At 41.8% G+C, this 19,155-nt stretch overlaps 1 protein-coding gene across 2 annotated transcripts in view; it reads left to right on the plus strand.

The window, feature by feature from the left end:
• LRRC39 (leucine rich repeat containing 39) overlaps positions 1–19,155 on the plus strand; it is a 229,947-nt gene that overhangs the window by 14,013 nt on the left and 196,779 nt on the right. For both annotated transcript variants that reach the window (XM_086954502.1, XM_086954510.1), the window contains exon 2: positions 5,842–6,042. In XM_086954502.1, the coding sequence (XP_086810628.1) occupies positions 5,915–6,042 (128 nt within the window). In that variant the 5' untranslated portion in view covers positions 5,842–5,914. The remainder of the gene's footprint in view (positions 1–5,841; positions 6,043–19,155) is intronic.

Raw genomic sequence — 19,155 nt, forward strand, 5'->3', positions numbered from 1 at the left:
ACAGTCCAGCACATTTGGGAGAGAAAGCCATGTTAGACAGTTTACAGAACCTCTGGTTTAACAAACATTTACGAGCAGCAGCAAAACAGAAAGTGCGCACCTGCATGATCTGTTGTCAGTTCAATCCAGGAAAAGGTATTCCCGTGGAACGAGGTGGATTTCATCCTCCCGACCATCCTTTTGAAGTCCTCCAGATGGATTATATCCAGATGGACAGATGCCGAGGATTCAAGTATGTCCTCGTAGTTGTATGTGCCCTATCCCGATGGACAGAAGCATATCCCGTCCCAGATTACACTGCCCCGACCACTGCCAAGCAGTTGGTTCGTGAATTCTTCCCACGGTACGGCTTGCCCCGTGTCGTGTATTCAGATAATGGTCAGCCATTCTCGTCTGAACTCATGAAGCAGGTTTCACTTCTGTTAGGTTATCAATGGAAGTTCCACTGTGTTCGACATCCCGAAGCAGCTGGATTAGTAGAGAGACACAATCAGACTCTGAAAACCCGTCTTGCCAAAGTGTGTAAAGAGAAAGGAGTAGATTGGATAGTAGCTTTACCAGTTGCCCTCTTTTATATGCGAATGGTAGCTCATTCTAGGACAGGGCTATCCCCGTATGAGGTGGTCTTCGGTAGGCCTCCTAATATGTGGGGGACGCCTATGCCACGTAAAATAACCGATGTTGACAGTACTATGCTGACAGATTACCTTGCTTCCTTGATGTCTGCACTACTATCATGTCGTTCACAGGTCGCGGCAGCCTTTCCAGGCAACACCGAAGTGAAACCGCATGACCTGGTCCCAGGAGATGTTGTCGTAGTCCGCAATTTTGATCGGTCAAGCCCTCTGGAGCCCCGCTGGAAAGAGCCGAAGATCGTTTTGTTAACCACAAGGACTGCAGTCAAGATCGAGGGAAGAAAAGGCTGGCTCCACTCGAGCCAGGTCAAAAAAATTTATGGACTTCCGCCAAAGACTGATTCCCAGGACTATCGCATTCCAGACACTGATACTAAACTCCCCCTGGTAGAGAAAACTCCTCAGCAGGAGTACCGATTGAAATTGAGGTCTAGTAAGTCAGACAGTTTAATTGTTTAAGTCCCCTCCTGGGTGAAGCGGTTAGACAGTTTCTTGACATGTATAAGATAGACCCCAATAGAGAGAGAGATAGACAGGAGATCAAGAAACAACGTTATTGTAAAAATCTCCGAAGCCGTTGTATCTGCACGTTACTTATTATGTTTTTTCTGAGTCTTACGTTAATATGCATCAGTTGGATGTTATATATGTACTTCCCCATTGCACATTCTTTTTCTAATATTACTGCAGAGCACACATTTAGTGAACTACCCCCACATGAATTGTCTTATCGCCTTGCACTGCACAACAATACATTCATCCGTATGTTACACCATTCTCACCAGATCAACAATGCTACCAATTGTTGGATATGTGGCCGACTCCCTCCCTATCAGGACTACAAGGGAGCTCTGCCCCTCTTTCCTTACCCGTTTACACATAATGGTTCCTGTGGTGCATGGTTTAGTTTAATATCCTCTTTAGATACTGAATCCCGTGTTTCCCAAGGCAAATGGATATGGGGAAACCTGAACACAGTCATGAACAAAGCATGTTTCCCAGACGAAGAAGGTCTTCCGCAAATGACAGGGACCGATCTAGAAAATGAAGTGTATGGATTAGGTAATTTTACACTTAACCTCATGATTCTAAATGTTCAGTCAGAAACTAGTCCAGACTTGCCATCCATATCAGTTTTACCAGCGAAAGGTGTATTATGCGTCAGAAAGAATGGTTCAGTACATCTAGGCCATAGTGAATGTACTACTGTGGTCGAATTCAGTGATGAAGGCAAGTCTACATTCAAAGCTTCCCGACATTCCTATTTCATTTGTGGTCAGACGGCCTATGTACGATTACCTCTAGATTGGGATGGTACTTGTTTCATTGCATTCCTATTGCCACCAGTTTTTCTAGCCCCATCTGATTATCACAGGAATTCCCGCCTCACTCACATTAGACAAAGGAGAGGTCTCCCAATCGTTGATCAGACTGAAACTACATGGGAACAATATACAGATTTCAATAAAGTATTCTTTCCTTATCTAGGTACTGTCTCAAATAGTAAACTGATACGCAAATTAACCAGAATCCTCGAAGCAGTAGTGAATGAGACTACTTCCGCTTTGGGCAACTTAACAGAGGAGCAGTCTGCTATGAGACTTGTTGTTCTTCAGAACCGCCTTGTCCTTGACGTCATCCTGGCCGATAGGGGCGGAGCTTGTAGAGTCATCGGATCCAGTTGTTGCGTATTTATTCCTAATAACGCGCCATCAGTTTATAAGGCCATCACTAGACTTCACGAAATTGCCCATCAGATACATCAGAACCCAGGCTCCTGGACTTGGTCCGGTTGGCTCTGGAATGTAATAACAGCCTGGGGATGGAAGCTACTGTCATTCCTAGGGATTATATTGGCCATAATATTCAGTTGCTGTCTGTGTCTTCAATGTGGGCCAGCGATTTGCGGCTTGTGCGCCACAGCTTGTATTCCCCGCCCAAGTTCACGTTCCCATTCCAGAATAAAGAAAAAAGAACAGATGATGTTATACGAACAAATAGATGGTCTCATGAAAATAGACATATCCTGAAGGGTCCGTAGGGGACAAGGAGGGAATGAGGTAATTGAAATTTTTATGGTCAGATGTGTCCCCTAACGTGTACCCCAACGTCTCCATGTACGAGTTTAAAGTGCATGTAACTTCCCTCCGCAACCGAATCTGAAGACGCAAATACATTTGCGTCCAACGTCAACATGTCTTCTATCAGATCCACCATGAATGGATTGATAATTCAGTTCCTAACCATGCCATGCCAACGTCTTTACATGGTGCACTTTCACGTTTTCCTGGCTCTGCCGAGCTAGGCCCTGATTTCTGCCCTCGAACCACTTCTGTCTCTGCCTCTGAAAGCTGCAGCGTGGAGATGCATCCCTGACCTCTGCCTTACTTCCTGCCAAACGAAGCGGTGCCTGGCTCAACCTGGCCTGCCTGCCAAGACAGTATTTTGCCTTCAAGTTATCTGTTCAGCCTCCTCGAAAACACATTCCTGTCTAGTGATTTAGGTAAATATATCCCCGGCTGCAGAGCAAAGAGCAAGTCTTCCTGTCTCCATGCAAGTAATTTACAGTTCCCGTTGCCATAGTAGGCCCATAGCCCTGCACGTAGACACGTAGACACATATGCACGCACTAGCATTCAGTATAGTATAGCCTCTGCCCGAGAGACCTTTTACTCCAGATAATACATCCTCCAAACATAAGATATCAGATATGTTATAGGTCCAGGTCGTTCTGACATCCCAGACTTCTGTCTCCTTTACTAGTGTTAAAGTTCTCCCCAGTTACACGTCTATGTCACGTCATGCTAGTTGCGCGCGCATCCGCACTTCCTGCTGACTCTGCAGAATCCTCTATGCACCCACCCACCTATGACACGTTTCTGTGACGTTTCCAGCACACACCTCCGTGCACACCCTTGTACACGCCTTTCTGCTACGCACATGTGTTCTTATCACTTGTCACGCCTATTGTATCCATCGCCATTGTACAGTTTTACTATATATGTCATGTACTGTTAATAAATCGTTGACATCTTTTTGCCATCATTGCATATTCCCTGAACCCTTGTATTGATGGAATTGATTTCCATGGCTCGAGCCATCCCGATTAAAGCCCGTATGACTCAGACACCACGGACTCTGACTCTCATTTGATTGAGCTATTCTTTTACTTGTCAGTAATTATATGGAAAAACTTGTACGGTAAATTATATTTACCACAAGCATACCATCTAGCAAGTGGCAAGGATCTCTTACAGGGAGGCACTTCAGCTCAGGTAGTGAATGTTGACAGTTCATCACAGAACTTTTTCATATACATAGCTGAATTACTACAAATAAAAACAATATCACTTCAATCTTTATTGAACTTGGTATTAATGTTTTGCAGACATTTTCCAGGTGGTAGTGCGTTCAATGTTCAAAAATCTGGTGTCATGCTTTCACCACTATCCCAGATGCTGGTTGACAGCACACATTTCACACAACTTGTCACCACACCTTGCATTGAATGTTTAAAGCCTGGGGTGTTTAGCAATGTACTACTATCAATACCGATTTGCTAGAAAAGGAAGTTGATGTATCAAAGGGTTTCACCAATTGTCTATGGTTAAATACGATGATACATATTGGGAAAGATTCTTATGAAACCAGCCATTTTTACCTATCAGTGAAAGAATCAAACGTAGCCAAAATATCAAATATGACTTTGATATTTCCTGATTCTCTACAGTTTATAAAATAATTAAATAAGACCTAAAACATACTTCTAAATCCTGCATCTTTAGACCAAAGACCACAAAACTGAAAAAATCAAAAGGAAGAAGAAACAATATTTTAGTGACATCCTTAAACAACAAAACTCAAGCAGAATAATGTTAGCCCCTTCTTTCTTGCTGCTACCTTGTATAAAAAAGTTACATTATATTTGCCCCTTCAGGAAGAAATAAAAATGATATTAACTCTCCTTTTCCTCTCTTTGAATGACATTTGGTTTGTGGATGTGCAAGTGTTTTTTTCAGTGTTTATTTGTTTACACTGTTGAGAGCTATTTTCCTTTCGCTGGGGTTTTATCAGTTATTAACCTACTGGTGAGGGCTATTTCCCTTTCAGTGGGGTTTTTATCAGTTATTATAGGTTTAAACCTAAAACAGGATAGCCTACCTATCAGATTATGATAGGGAATATCGAGGACAAAAGATAGAAAGGTCACAGTATCCTGACCAGAATTTCAAGGGCCAAAATATCAAAATGTCACAATATCGTGACCAGAATATCGAGGACAAAATATAGAGGTCACAATATCGTGAACAGAATATCAATGGACAAGAAACCAAACAGGTAAGTGGCTACAGGGAGATAAGGATTTACTATTAACTCCACATCTGTTTACCTTGAAGATATATATATAACACCAAGACGTGTAAATGGGGCGTTAGCTATAGAAAATGTATACAAACATACCATGTGATATTATGTCTCTCAATATTCTGTTTACGATATTGTGATCGTTCAATATTTTGTATTGGGATTCCTGATATACAGAATCTCTGACAATTGATAATGCTGTAAATCAAGCACCTGTGCAATCCCAATGAACAAACTGAAGAAATGACAACAAAGTCTTGGAAACCAAAGGCAGGTAAAGAAACTCAGAGAGTTCAATAAGATGACTATGTGGGACATCTTGAATGTGGCAAATAACCTTAATCCTACCTCTGGGCGCTGATTTTAGATGCAAAAACTGTCCAAACTCTGAAAATCCCAGTTATGATGAAAACATTTGAACTTAAGGCAGTTTTTATTGATCTGTCTAGCCTGCAGGAACTTACCGAAAAAGAGATTAAAAGATATCCGGAGAAAAGTTGCAGGACGGGACATAAAACATTCTATGGTATAGCTTATCAGTTTGCAGACCAAACCTACTGCCTGTGGGGTTTCTAAAGCAACAGCAACATGTCTGACAGAAGCACTAAGGCAAGGGAACATCACCTTGGTTATTATTGACCTATTTTAGTTTCCGGTAAATTGAAAAACTGTCATTCAAGTTCCTGCAAATGTATAATTTACCTAGATGTGCTGTCACTTTGTGTTTCCTTCTTTGCTTTTTAATTTTCTTGCTTCTATCCCTCTACTTTGCACATTGAACATCATTATAGGTTTTTCAGGTGAGTGTGTTCATTAGCTTATCTCTTTTCTGTTGATGCAGGTCAGCGCCTTAAAATATCTGGAGAGTGACATGGAAACGCCCTCGACAAGGCACACAGCCACGTGAAAGCAAAATGAGAGGAGTCACAGTGTGTTTTGGGACGTTTACAAACATTAAGGCCCTTTGGGAAGGGCGTATTGAGAAGGAAAAAGAAAAGCTTCAAGTTGAAAAAGTAGCGCGAGAGAAAACCTCAGTGAAGAGGTAAGTTCATAAAAAAGATAACAAAAGTTAACAAAAAGGAGGAGGGAGAGAATAATCTTAAATGGATTCGTTCTCCCTGGGTTAGTTTTATAAACAAAGAGAATCCATTAGGAAGGGGGAAGGGAGTGTCCCTACTATGGTTGAGAACACACTGGTTGTTTTTGGTACCCTTCACACACCAACAGGCCCCTTGGTGTCATGCTTCATCATTGGGGTCCTCGCACCCCTCTACGGGATGCGGCGTGCTGCGACCGACGGTTGCGTGGGAGCACTTATGGTGGCTATGTGTGGTGTGAGTGAGGGAATATTATGTGAGTGCTGTGGTGGGGTTTGAGAGTGAGTGGAGTTTAAAAAGTGCCTGGCTCGTGGGGTAACAAAAAACTTTATTTGTCCCCCGGACTGGTACTAATAAAAAGGGGTGAGAGAGGAGGTATAGGCGTGACCTATGTGCGCCACCTCCTATGTGTGTGTCAACATGTTTCGGTGTAAAAACACCTTCTTCAGGACTGGGGTACACAAATCCCCACCTTACTCACGTTTCTCTACTTTTTCAGAATGTTCTGTACTAAAAAGTGAAAATTAATAGTGCAGGTAATACAATGTACCTACTGGATAACCGCTATTTAGCTGACTGTTTTGTCAGGAGTCTACTACTCCATGAGACCGTGTTAAAGTAGGGGTCCCTCGCGCTTCCTTGCTGCGAGTCTATGAGGAGAATCCCTCTTCGCTGCCCCTCACGTCGGCACCGATGGTTGGTGTGTTCCCAACCATCGTAAAAAAAGATAACACCATGAACTCGTCTATTTCTGTAAACTGCAAACCAAGGCATTTTCCTACTGATTCCAAGTGATGGACACGTCCAAAGAACTCATTATTGAGTAGATTACTCATAGTAATTAGTGCTGTAATAGTCTTCTTCTTCACATTCCGTACTCATGAGGTGGAATCCACATTTTGGATAGGAAACTTTACTGCTTTAAGCATTCCCTCCAGGGATATAACCTGAATATTATCCATGATCCTTTCAGTCCAAATGCCCACCACCCCTGGAAGGTCGTCAGGGCATAGGGCTATAGCCAGTTAGAATGGGACTATATGTAACAAAGCTTACCTGGAAGTCAGCTATGAATTTCGTGTTGCGTGTTTATCTAGGTTCCTGATCGATACTGCGACCTTATGCCCCTATTCGGCTATAAATCCATTTATTCCTTATATTGGCATAACCGTTCAAGTGCGATATTCAGAAAGTCATCTCTGGCCTCACACGAACAGAGCCACATTCCAGAATAGTTTCTGCCACTTCCTTTGCAACCAATTAGTGCAATGACAGAGCAGAAGTCACTATCTGATATTCCTAGATTAACACTCCGAGTTCTTCAACAAGATAAAAACTCAGCAAACCTGGAAATCCCCGCTTGCTGTGTTTTGATTAGTAATGGAACTCTAATGAGCAACTGATAGCTATCACTTCCTAGTGACATCTTTAATTGACGTCTTATGTCCAGCAAACTTGCGTCAAACCCGGCACCTGTCAGGTATAAATACTACCAACGTTGCCTTAAGCAATTGCTGTTGTGCACCCTGTTGTGCATCCCATTGCTGTTGTATGCTGCATGCAGTACGCTGATGCTGCTGCTGTCCCCTTGGTGGTGAAGCTACTGATACCATTATCGCTGCTAAAGCGCGAACGATGGTGTGGTAAGCTAAGGAGCTGAACAGCCGTCCCTCTGCGAAGAGCCCAGCAGATTCCAGCTGCTGCGGACGCTGTCCCCCGCCTCCTCCTCCCGACGCGCTGAGAAGAGAGCCGCTGCCTTTCTCCTGCAGAGAAATCCAGCTCCAGCGTTTCCGGTCTGCCCTCGCGGGTGACTGGGATATTGAGTGCCCCCTGAAGGAAATACCAGACTTCCATCATTCTATTCAGAGGTATGGTGTTGACTAAACCCTTAGACGAGAATTCTTGAAGCAAACCTTGGCAAAACCAACTTAACTTAAAGCTACTTACTTACTTCCCTTCCACGTGTTAGGCTTAGGTCAGGCACACTGGGGTAGGCTTAGTTAGAAGCACCAGTTGAGTATTTTAGCCTAATGTATATATGACTGTATATATGTTTTATTACTTTTAAACCATTGTATGGCTAAGAAACCATATCAATGCTTTTACAGTATTATTTCGCAATACTTATCTTACTGTACGTACTTTTTATAATAACAAGTCTTGCAATTGTGGCAATACATTTCTCTTGTACGAGAAGAAACACTGTTCAATAAATGTTAACCCTTTATTGACAAAACGCCCGTCTCTCTATTCTCTACATATCGTGAAAGTAAACTGCACTAACCTGACTGAGTGAAATACCTGTCAATTGTTTCACACGACCCTAGAGATCGACTCTTGATCTGAGGAGCAAAGTTGTCATGTTGCACAGTTGTTGGAAAGCTGAATCCCTTCTTGTCTGTGCCAGGGAAGCTGATCACTTCCCATACAGAGAAGAAAGTTTCCAGTGACCTCTGAGCTAGTTGGTAACACACCCAATTAAGTTTAGCATAGTCAGTGGAGGCCTGGAATATCCGCAGTTCCACGTCGATACTACTGTTTATGTTATTCCAATGCGCAGGGCCTAGTGGGAAACTAGGAACTACACTACATGGCACCCAACGTTTGGTAAGGCGATAAACTAGCGCAAGACGTTAGAGTAACTCAGTCGTGCATATTTCACACAGACCCCTTTCTCCCGTAAATACTCCAATAGACGTCTGGAGTGAGTGAAAGGTTAAAATCCGCACGAACTCAGTAGGAAGAGATTCCTATGTAAAGCTCTGGTTTATTCAACGTTGAAGGATACAGTGTTCCAAAATATTGTGCACCTAATCTTTGTCTCCTTGGAGACCTACTCTGCAAAGCCTGCATTTATAAAAAATGACAGACAGTGAAGAAGAAAGGGAAGCAGTTAGACTGGCATCCCTACTAATAGACAGACCCGGATGCTATTATCATCCCGGTCCACTTAAGAAAATCTATAACGTTAAAACTTACAGAAAACGGACTGACACCACAAGGTGGTACAGTAATTTTCGTGATAGAGGCTCACGAGTATCGGCAGACAGAGGTATTCTATTCATGGATAAACTTTCCAGCGGCAAACGCTACAACAAAAGAGTTTCACTATTACAAAATAGAGGAACCTCCGGAAGAGTACGCTCCTTTCGAGGAGATTGAAATTCCACTTAAATTTCAAGAGCACCTGCTCTGGTTTAATGGCGCCCTAAAACATAATGATCACATTACCAGGCTCGGTCCACTAGGTAGACCAGGAGCAACGTGGCCGGCTCTAGCCAGCTACACACCACATCCGGACATTGCAAAAATGTCTAGAGAAGAGCTGTTAGTACAGCTAAAAACACTAATAAAAATACATAGGCAATTAGTCCAATATGTAATGCGGACTGCAACAGTCCAGCCAGCTGTTAATGTACCACAGCTGACCTCTCATCAGGGGAACACTAATAAAATCACACCACAGAACATACAGTCATGTCTTGGTAAAACACCCGTAAAACGGGAACAAATTCCTTTCTGGTTAGCACAGAAAATCACTCAAATAGAGGCAGTATTTCCTGATACTACCCCTATAGAGAAACACAGAATCTTGACAATCTGCCTTCCTATGGGAATCGCACCACACGTGGAGGACTGTGACACTTGGGGTACAGTCTTTGCTTCCATTTACACAAAAACACACGGTGTTCCGTCTATGGCGGTAATACCAGAAGTGCTAAAACAGATTCAAAATGAATACGGTCCAGAGCCCGCTTTAAATCTTGGTATGAAATTACTGAAAGACTTCAAGCAGGTCTCGGCTATATTATTAGCCAATATAAAAGGAGATTAGGCAGAATTGATGGACATACACTCAATAGTCAGTATGACCTTTGTCCAGCAGGACAGGTTTTTATTTTAAGAGATATGGAAAACATAAAAGGATTTTTTACAAGGTGGGTACAACCAGTAACCCACAGGGGACAAGACAAAACAGGGGGGTAAACTTGACGCAACAAAGGCGGTCTGTGCTAGTATCTCAGTGAACAGACAATGGTAAAGTACAAAGCATCATTGTGAACAATTTTCTATTTGTAGGGTACATATGATGCTACTATGTCGACGGCGTTTCGATGCCTACACACAGATACATGGCATCATCTTCAGGACAAAGAATTAATTTGTTTGTCTTGAAAGCATAACAGTTTTTTGGGGCCAATATTGTGGTCCACAAAGTAGTCTGTTAAGCAGTACCTATGCTTTTCCCGCGATTCCCGCCATTCTGTATCCTGCATAGACAAGGAGCAGCCAAACCAGGAATGAGACACGATTGGTCCGGTCTCGTATTTAGAGGCTCCCTTGCCCTGGTTTGGATACTATTGTGCTCCTAAACCCTTCATTTTCCTTACTTGCTTTGATTCCAAAAGCATAGGTACTGCTTAACAGACTACTTTGTGGACCACAATATTGGCCCCAAAAAACTGTTATGCTTTCAAGACAAAAAATTTATTCTTTGTCCTGAAGATGATGCCATGTATCTGTGTGTAGGCATCGAAACGCCGTCGACATAGTAGCATCATATGTACCCTACAAATAGAAAATTGTTCACAATGATGCTTTGTACTTTACCATTGTCTGTTCACTGAGATACTAGCACAGACCGCCTTTGTTGCCTCAAGTTTACCCCCCTGTTTTGTCTTGTCCCCTGTGGGTTACTGGTTGTACCCACCTTGTAAAAAATCCTTTTATGTTTTCCATATCTCTTAAAATAAAAACCTGTCCTGCTGGACAAAGGTCATACTGACTATTGAGTGTATGTCCATCAATTCTGCCTAATCCCTGAACTACTAGGGACCACTGTCTTTTGAAATACGTAACTGCCCAAGGTCCCTAATGATATTCCTTTGGGTCTCCCTTGTTCTTTGAAAATAATATAAAAGGAGAACCAGCATCTGTGGCGATCCGCCAGAAGTTGAAGGAAACAGATATAAAAGATCCTGTTGAGCTTGCCAAAATCATAGAGAAATACTATGAAGAATTGGGTAGAGACAGCTTGGGTGGGAAACCGGTAAAGCCCCAACTGCTCGAAAATCCTGAAAAATTATTTATTAAAAATAATTCAAACACTCCTAAAAAGAGCTGGGATGGAAATAAACAATCCACTCCCAAGGAAAAAGTTTTCCAGTCCAGAGGAAGGTCTCCTCGACGGAGGGAAAGAACTCCGACTCGAGAACGCCAGTCTCCCCAGAGGGAGCCCTCTGAGAAAAGATATAACCTTAGAAATAGGGATAATCTGAAAAAACCTGATAGATATCAAAGTATTGATACACGTCCCTCTCGATCTTTTCCACAGAATTCGGAAAGAAGAGGACGGTCAGACCCAGGAGAGCACACCAAGTCCAAAGACAAGGAACCTGCTCAGAGTAAAAAATCTCAATTTCAAAAAAAGAAGGTAGCCAGTATTAGAGTAATCAACCATGCCGAGAATACTGAGGACACAGTTGAAAAACGGGGAGTGGGCATTGACAATGTTGGACAGTGCAGCAGAAATCAGTATAGCGCGCAAGATCTTGATGAGTCATCTGGAGACAGTGGACACGAATGAATACATTCAGGTTCAAACTGCTGACACCAGACTTAGCGAGCCCCATAAAATATACGAAATAACATTGCATATAGAGGGTGATAAGACTAGGAAAATAAGAGGTCTATTTTGGGATAAGCTCTCAAAAGGCTATGATATTCTGTTAGCTGAAAAAGATTGGCCCCCGGAGTTTGTCAGGGAGTGCCCTCGTGGCGAAGAAGTGATTATGCCTGCCTTCTCGAATCACATTCCGATTCACAAAAAATATACATATGCAAGGAAATGGGCAGTTGCCCAGGCACCTGCATTATATAAAAATCATGTAGGATGGGATGAGGACTCTCCTCCTCACAAAATCCAATTAAAAAGTGAACCAACTGCCCAACGGCAGTATCCCATTAAGCAAGAAGCTAAAAAACAAGTCAGGGAGATCTTAGATCAACTTGAGTACCAGGGGGTGATTGAAACATGCACCTCTCAAATGAACAATCCTTTGTTTCCTGTCTCCAAACCAGACAATTCTTATCGTCTAGTTTTGGACTACAGACACCTTAATACATGTTGCAAAACTTTTGCAGTACAAAACTCGCATAGTGCAGCCCTAATGAATAACATAGTTAGGAAAAAATATAAAACGACATTAGACATATCTAATGGTTTCTTTTGTCAAAACATTGCACCGGAAAGCAGATATTTGACCGCTTTCTCTGCATTTGGGTCGCAGAAAAAATTCTGTCGACTCCCACAGGGGTTCAAGAACAGCCCAGGACTATTCTCAGCTAGGGTAACAGAGTTACTACAAATATATGATGATGAGGCATTATCTTACGTAGATGATATTTATCTCACAGACGACGACTTGGATACTCACTTGAAAAGAGTGAACACCATTATACTTGGGTTCGCAGCAGAGGGTTACAAATTCAACTTTAAAAAGTCTCGAATTGCCCATCTGACAGTACTATTCTTAGGGTACGAATTATCAAGTGAAGGGAAAAGCCTAGCGGACAACTTCTTAGAGAAGTGCGCTGTACTCCAAGCTCCAAAAACGCTGAAGAATTTACAATCCATTCTAGGTTTTCTGAATTTCGGAAGAACTTACATCCTAAATTACGCAGAGAGGGTTAAACCTCTTTACGAACTAATTAAACCTGATTTTAAACAAATCAATTGGACTCAAAAACACACAGAAATTTTGAGATCACTGCAAACAGACATGTTAGCAAAAACAAAATTAGATACACGTGACAACACAATCGATCTTGTAATCCGAGTCATCCCAGGAAGATGCGGATTCACGTACCTAACCTCTAATGAGGGAGAAAAGGTTCCTATTTCAGTTAAATCTCACTTGTACACACAAGCAGAAAAAACATTCAGTCACACAGAAAGAACTGTGAAAGCAGTGCAAATCGCATTAGCAAATGAACGAGAACTAGCACACGGCAAACGGATTAACATCCTCACAGCGGAATCCGCCTTCGAGGCGCTATTCAGCCCAGTAAACCTGCCTACAGTGTCACTGGATCCGAAATGGATACAGTGTATAGATTCTCTAGGAGCGGAAGACGTGAAATACTATTTCGCCCCGCAAATTGAAGAACTGAATGATTTAGAATATGAAGAAGAATATCCTCTGCCAATCGAAATTCTGCCTCTCCCACAATACGCCTGTATAATCTATACAGATAGCTTTGTACAACATTTCAACGTAGAGAGAAAATCCTACGGTGCAGCATGTGCGATTATTAAAGGTCGTTGGCTGTGCGGTAAATTCAGACCGAAAGTAACAAAAACTGAATCTGTAAGAAACTGTTCGGTTCAGAGAACTGAAATCAGATCTTTAAAGATGGCGCTCGAAAATGCAGAACGTGAATTCCCGACACTTATCGTGTGCGATTCTCATTTTTGCGTCAACTCTTACAACAATAAACTGCAAAGTTGGATTGAAAACGATTACAAAGATGACACAGGTGCTACAATAAAGCATAAATTGCTCTGGGAACAGGTAGCTCTTTTATACAAAGAACTACAAAAGACTCACGTTATTCACGCACAGAGTCTTCAACGTGATGGCGTTCACGTTGCAGGGAATTCATTGGCTAATACAGCCACAGCGGAAGCAACTAACCCGGCTTCCGTAGCCACAAAAAAGCGTACAGAAAAATACATAGACGGGGAAACTATGATGGCAGTAAAAACGACCATAAAAGGCGACTGTGCAGCACTACCCGTAAACTATCCACTCAATTATGCATACGTAATCGATGCAAACTCCGTTCCTTTTGCTCGAATCCCTGGAGTGGGGGGACAGAGTAATTCCAAACAGGAGCAGGAGGGGCTTCCTCTTACTGGAAGCACACATGGGGTTGGGTCTGAGACACCAAAGAATCAAAGATTCTCTGAAAGAATTACAATCAGAGTACTGGTGGCCAGGAATGAGTATAGATATTCAATGTTTTGCTCAAAATTGTGAAAACTGCAACAGAGATCGTAGTAATGAGCAGGCCAGTGTAGTTTCAGGATCCCTGCTAGACAGCATAAGGCGGTCTATCTGCGCAATCAAAGAAGAGAAGCGCGTCCCATTGTACACAGTTAAGGCTAAACACACTTAAAAATGTGGCCTCCAGCACTCGGCTGACGCCTAGAACTGTTATAAAAGATTTGCGAGTCCATATCGGCATATACGCAATTACCACGTTCCATTCTGACCAGGGTCCTGCTTTCAGCTCTCGAGCTTATAAGGAGGCCATGGCCAGCATGGGAATTGGGTTGCGGTATTCTTGTCCATCGCACCCCGAAGGGAATAGTGTGGTTGAAAGAAAAAACCGGGACATAAAGCGATCTATAACAGCGAAGGTATTAGGTTCAGGCGCTGGGTGGGTCAAACATTTAATAAGTGTCCAGACTAGTCTTAATAACATGCCAAGAAATTCTCTAAAAGGTTTCAGCCCATACGAACTATTGTTCGGAATTAGAATGAGCATTCAGGACCTCGATAGTCAGATGTCAGTGGTACAAGAAGAAACAACGCACTTTGAAGTAAAGGATCGTTTGGCTGTTTTACAGGAACTGAATGAAACCAGAAAATCCTTAAGCAACATAAAGTTAAAGCAACAGCCAACTACCGCTGACGAGGCACCACAAGCAACAGCCCCAGCAAGGCCTGTCTGGATTCCAAACATTGGGGATCTAGTCAGAGAAAAGATCGCGGTAAAGAAGGAATTTGGGCCTTCTTACAGAAAAGCAGTACCTGTCTTGGCAGTCACCGGAACAAGATCAGTTGTGCTACCGCCCCTTGCTGGTAAAAAGGAGAACAGAGTCGTGTCTATCGATCTGGTAAAACCACAAGCATGTGGCCTATAATCAACAGTAGGCCCAGTGGACTCCCAAGAAACAACAGAATACCCAAACTTGCAACAATCCAAGAGGTTCAAACTGAAAGACTAATCACTTTCGATCAGCCTGCAGTGCACAATGAAGGACTATGCAATAATGCCATGGAACTCGTGCCTCTTGAGACACAGATTGAAACAGTTCGTCAAGAAACAACACCAGTCTACACTAATGTGGCATCAGAAAATGCTACAGAGAGACAGATTAAAAGAACAATCCCATCAATTGACAGAACTGCCTCTGGTTATTTCATCAACTTCGACAACTTCTCTGAAGATCAAAACGACCCCGAAGTGATGCCAGAAACAAAAAAGTATTTTAAAGAAAAAGCAACAGAACTCTTTCATCAACTGAAGGAAATCTACCTTGTTTCCCCTTGGTTAGAGTTCTGGTTCGGTCTAGGTGTATTTTCCCTCCTGCTTTGGCTCATCGTGGTACTATGTTTGGGAAAATTCATTGAGGGAAAATATATTACAATGGACACAGCAAGTCAGAACATCAACCTAGTCCTGAAACCACACAGATCATCCCATGTGAAGAAAAGAGAACTGTCAACAGTAAATGTCACAGCAATTCCAATACCTGGTGGGGTAGTATGGGAGAAAACAGACTATGAAATATATGGTCCGGTCGAAATCCTGAAGTATCCTCATCAACTGAAGGTTTCTTTAAGTGACTTTGTAAAACCGAGTACATTCTCTGATGATTGGGACTTTAACAGTATTAATGACATGATGTCTGATTTAGTAATGTCAGCTAGATTCACAGATCATGATTATTTACAAGGGTCATCTAGTTATGAGCAGTTATTCTGTTACACACACTATGGTGATCATTACTTGCATAAATCTGCACAGCCTAGAAATGTTTTTATGTATAATCAATGGGAACATTGTGCTACACCACCTAAAAGCAGTTCTAAAGCATTTTTTGAGAAATTCAAATACTTTTCAGGGTTTAACACCAGTGATGCAGAAACGTTTTATTACAAACTGTTAGATAAAACAGGAATGAAAACAATGCTGACAAATTCTAAATTGATATATTCAGAAGCATTTTATGACAAAATGATGACATTTGGTTTTGATTATTGGAAAAATAACATTGAAACGAAAACAATTTGGGGTACAAAAGATTGGCAGGTGCAAGGCATAGAAGCACTATTTAGAACCTGCATGATACCAGAACAAATGTTGTTTTTAAATGACACAATACACCAAACATCCTGTCTTGGCCTAGCTAAGATCAAAGACCTTAAAACACCGTCTATACCAAAGCCAATACCTGAAAATACAACTACAGATGTTGAGTTAGACGTGTCACAAATTTTACATTTTAACAGAACACATCCTGATTGGAAAAAGTGGTTAATCTGGCCTACTGACACAAACAGCTGTCAAGATAGATTCCTGAATAAAACACAGGGGTTAAAAATGACCAGACTAGACCCGAGATATTCCCAGAGACAACATCCAGGGATAATAACAACATACAGTGTAGGGAAAGTCTGCCTTGAATGGCTAACATCATCCACACTGGCTGAAATTAAGCAACACTTGTCTTTACTAAAAGATGGTATGATTTGCGCGATTTCATTCTTGGACCACACAAACAGCGTCAAAAGCGTTTCATAGCGACCAGTATCTATGCTGCGTACAACGAGGCTTGGAAAGTCACACAAATTGAAACAGCTGAAAAAATACGAGAAATTGATCGTATTAATTTGGAAAAATCACTTTCTGTAGTAGACAATGAGTTAATGACTCTGTCTTCCAGAATATATTCGTTGGACAATATTGTATCCTCTGCCTTTGATGTGATAGATAGAGACTTGCTAATGTTACAACATGGCCAATCTCAATTACGTTCTATTATAGAATTAGGCTGGACGCTGCAAAATCTTCGTTCAGGCTATGTGCCTTGGCGTTTAATCAACACAACGTCATTATTTTCCATTTTTAACCTTACTGATAAACAGATCAGTTTGGCACAGAAAGGAGCAGACTATACAATCCTGAGCATCGAAAAACTTGAGAGATTACCATTGACAATGTCAGAGAGTCCTGTCATTGAATGTGTAATACACGGAATTATCACTATTCCGATAACAACTTTCCGATTTAAAAAGTGCCTTGAGTACATACCTGCTGGCCAGTATGAACAATTGGGTAAAGGATATGTAAAATCAGAATGGAAATTACCATACACACATTCTTGCTATAGTGACAGCGACAAAAATGTATTTCTTAGTGGTGAAAATTGTAAACATTCACTAAGCGGTATACTTTTGTGTCAGGGTATTAATTTACACGGAGCATGTGATGGAAATTCTAACAACCTTTCATGCCACCAGCTAGTCACACCTGCAACTCAGATAGAGCCCTTCTTTATGCAACTCGCAAACGGGAGTTACATTCTTAGAACGGATCACAGATGTTGTGGCCTTGTGCCAGGGAAAAGTTATCTAGTAAGCGTAACATCCATGGTCAAATGCTGTATGCAAGCATTGTTCCCGAGTGGGCCTGCAGACACAGTGACTCCCATCTGGCCTCGTCTGAATCTCTATTCTATACGAATTGATACTTTAAGCAAAATGAAATCTGTACTTTTACAGACAACAGTGCCTATAACGTCATCAAAAGAGACGTATGATCTTCTAGTTGCAAGGACAGCTACTGAAGTTCATGAACTTTTATCAACAAATTGCCCAGTGCATTTCGTAGAAATGCTCAGCCAACTCCTTAACATGTCTAGTGCCACAAGCATCCCAGGCATATTTAAGACAGTCTTTACGGGACTGCTAACACCTTTTCAGGCAATTTTGGGAATCGTTCCTAATTTTGTTCACTCTGTTTTTGGCGGCATACCATTATTTTTGGGACTTGTAGCAGGGATTTTATTTTTGACCCTCCTGCTTCGTTATGGCAAGCCAAAACTCAGACATAGCTCCCATGGGAATGGAAGAAACAATCCTAGCAATGCGCTACCGGGACAGGATAACTAACGTCCTCGGATTGGCCAGGCTGAGAGATCTAAACATAACCTGGTTCCTTTCATTCAGACCTATATGGCAGAACTGTATCTTACCGGTACTACGATGTATGCTTTGTGGCGATGAATGCGTGTTGGACATCTGTCTTTCACTTCCATCAGCAGTACCAATGGACGTCGATACTTTGCTCAGTCCAATAACGGCTCACGCATTGTGTTGTCCCCAGCGGCTACCAATCCTGATGACGGCATTCGTGGAGACACCTGTACTACGACTAGGTGGTAACAGTGGAGCGAGTGACAAAAGCAACATCACCCAGGTACGACCTTCTGTGAGTATTGCTGATCCCGACTATGATGACAGCAATCATTCTCACACCTGCCAAGTTACAGCGCTATCTAATTTGGTTGAACTGTCACCTGATTTTGTAGACCAATTCTTTGAGAGCCTGTCTGATACGATGTCCTCACCCGTACAGAAACAATAACTTTGGAGAAGCTTTCCGACACACAGCGTTCCCATGAACTCTGAATTCGGCCTTCAGTTTTGATCAACAAAAACTGCTAAAAGCGTTGGAACTCTATTTTCCCATTCAAGCATTAATTCTTTTGAATTGGACATTTTTTAATATTGACCTTTTTTTGGCACGAACAATTCTTTGCTTAAGGTAAAAACTATTCTTAGAGAACAGAAGCTTCACACTTCTATTTCTAAACAAATCTAGAGACATAACAAACTTACATCAGCCTCTAGCACATTTATTGCAATGCATTTATATGTGATGATTTATCTCGCCCTTCTTCTGTTAAGAGATACTTCATGTGTAATTCTTTTTGCATAATCGTTCATTGATTTCATATGCAATAATTTTTGAATGATTTCTATGCTTCAAAGACGTACAGTACCTAAATTTCACGTATTACAATATACGCCTATTTCGAATGCATTTATGTATTTTGGGGTGGGCAGTGTTACACATGCATCTAATTGCTCTAGTTTTAGTAATTTGATGGACATGAAAACGTGGAGTGGGTGTTGCGTGTTTATCTAGGTTCCTGATCGATACTGCGACCTTATGCCCCTATTTGGCTATAAATCCATTTA

The sequence above is a fragment of the Lissotriton vulgaris genome, chromosome 1_1 (genome assembly GCF_964263255.1).
Source record: "Lissotriton vulgaris chromosome 1_1, aLisVul1.2, whole genome shotgun sequence".
NCBI classification, from domain to species: domain Eukaryota; kingdom Metazoa; phylum Chordata; class Amphibia; order Caudata; family Salamandridae; genus Lissotriton; species Lissotriton vulgaris.